The 379-nt window shown below is 63.1% G+C and overlaps 1 protein-coding gene across 1 annotated transcript in view; it reads left to right on the plus strand.

Annotated features, from left to right (window-relative positions):
- Nucleotides 1-4: 4 nt before the first annotated feature.
- Nucleotides 5-379, plus strand: part of FLAD1 (flavin adenine dinucleotide synthetase 1) — a gene marked incomplete at both ends in the record, with an annotated part of 2141 nt that continues 1766 nt past the window's right edge. Inside the window, one exon of the mRNA XM_010146293.1 lies at nt 5-379. This exon is cut by the window's right edge and continues 13 nt beyond it. Within this exon, the coding sequence (XP_010144595.1) occupies nt 5-379 (375 nt within the window).

The following is a 379-nucleotide window of genomic DNA, read 5'->3' on the forward strand; positions in this document are numbered from 1 at the left end:
CAGCGCCTTCAAGTACCCGCTGGTCAGCGTGCGCAACGTCTACATCTTCCCCGGCGTCCCGGCGCTGATGGAGCGTGCCCTGGACGGTCTCACCCACCTCTTCTGCAGCGAGCAGACCCGCTTCCACTCCCGCGCCATCTACGTGGCGGCCGATGAGGTCCTCATCGCGCCCACGCTGGACCAGGCCAACGCCACCTTCCAGGGCCACGTCGACTTAGGCTCTTACCCAGACTGGGCTAATAACTACTACCGCGTGAAGCTGACACTGGACTCGGAGTCGGAGCAGGACCTGGAGGAAGCGTATCGCTTCTTGATGGAGAAGCTGCCGCCGGGCATTGTTGTGCCCTTGGTGACAGACTGCGTCTCAACAGCGGCTGCA

Source organism: Buceros rhinoceros, unplaced genomic scaffold (assembly GCF_000710305.1).
Source record: "Buceros rhinoceros silvestris isolate BGI_N320 unplaced genomic scaffold, ASM71030v1 scaffold26162, whole genome shotgun sequence".
Lineage (NCBI taxonomy): Eukaryota > Metazoa > Chordata > Aves > Bucerotiformes > Bucerotidae > Buceros > Buceros rhinoceros.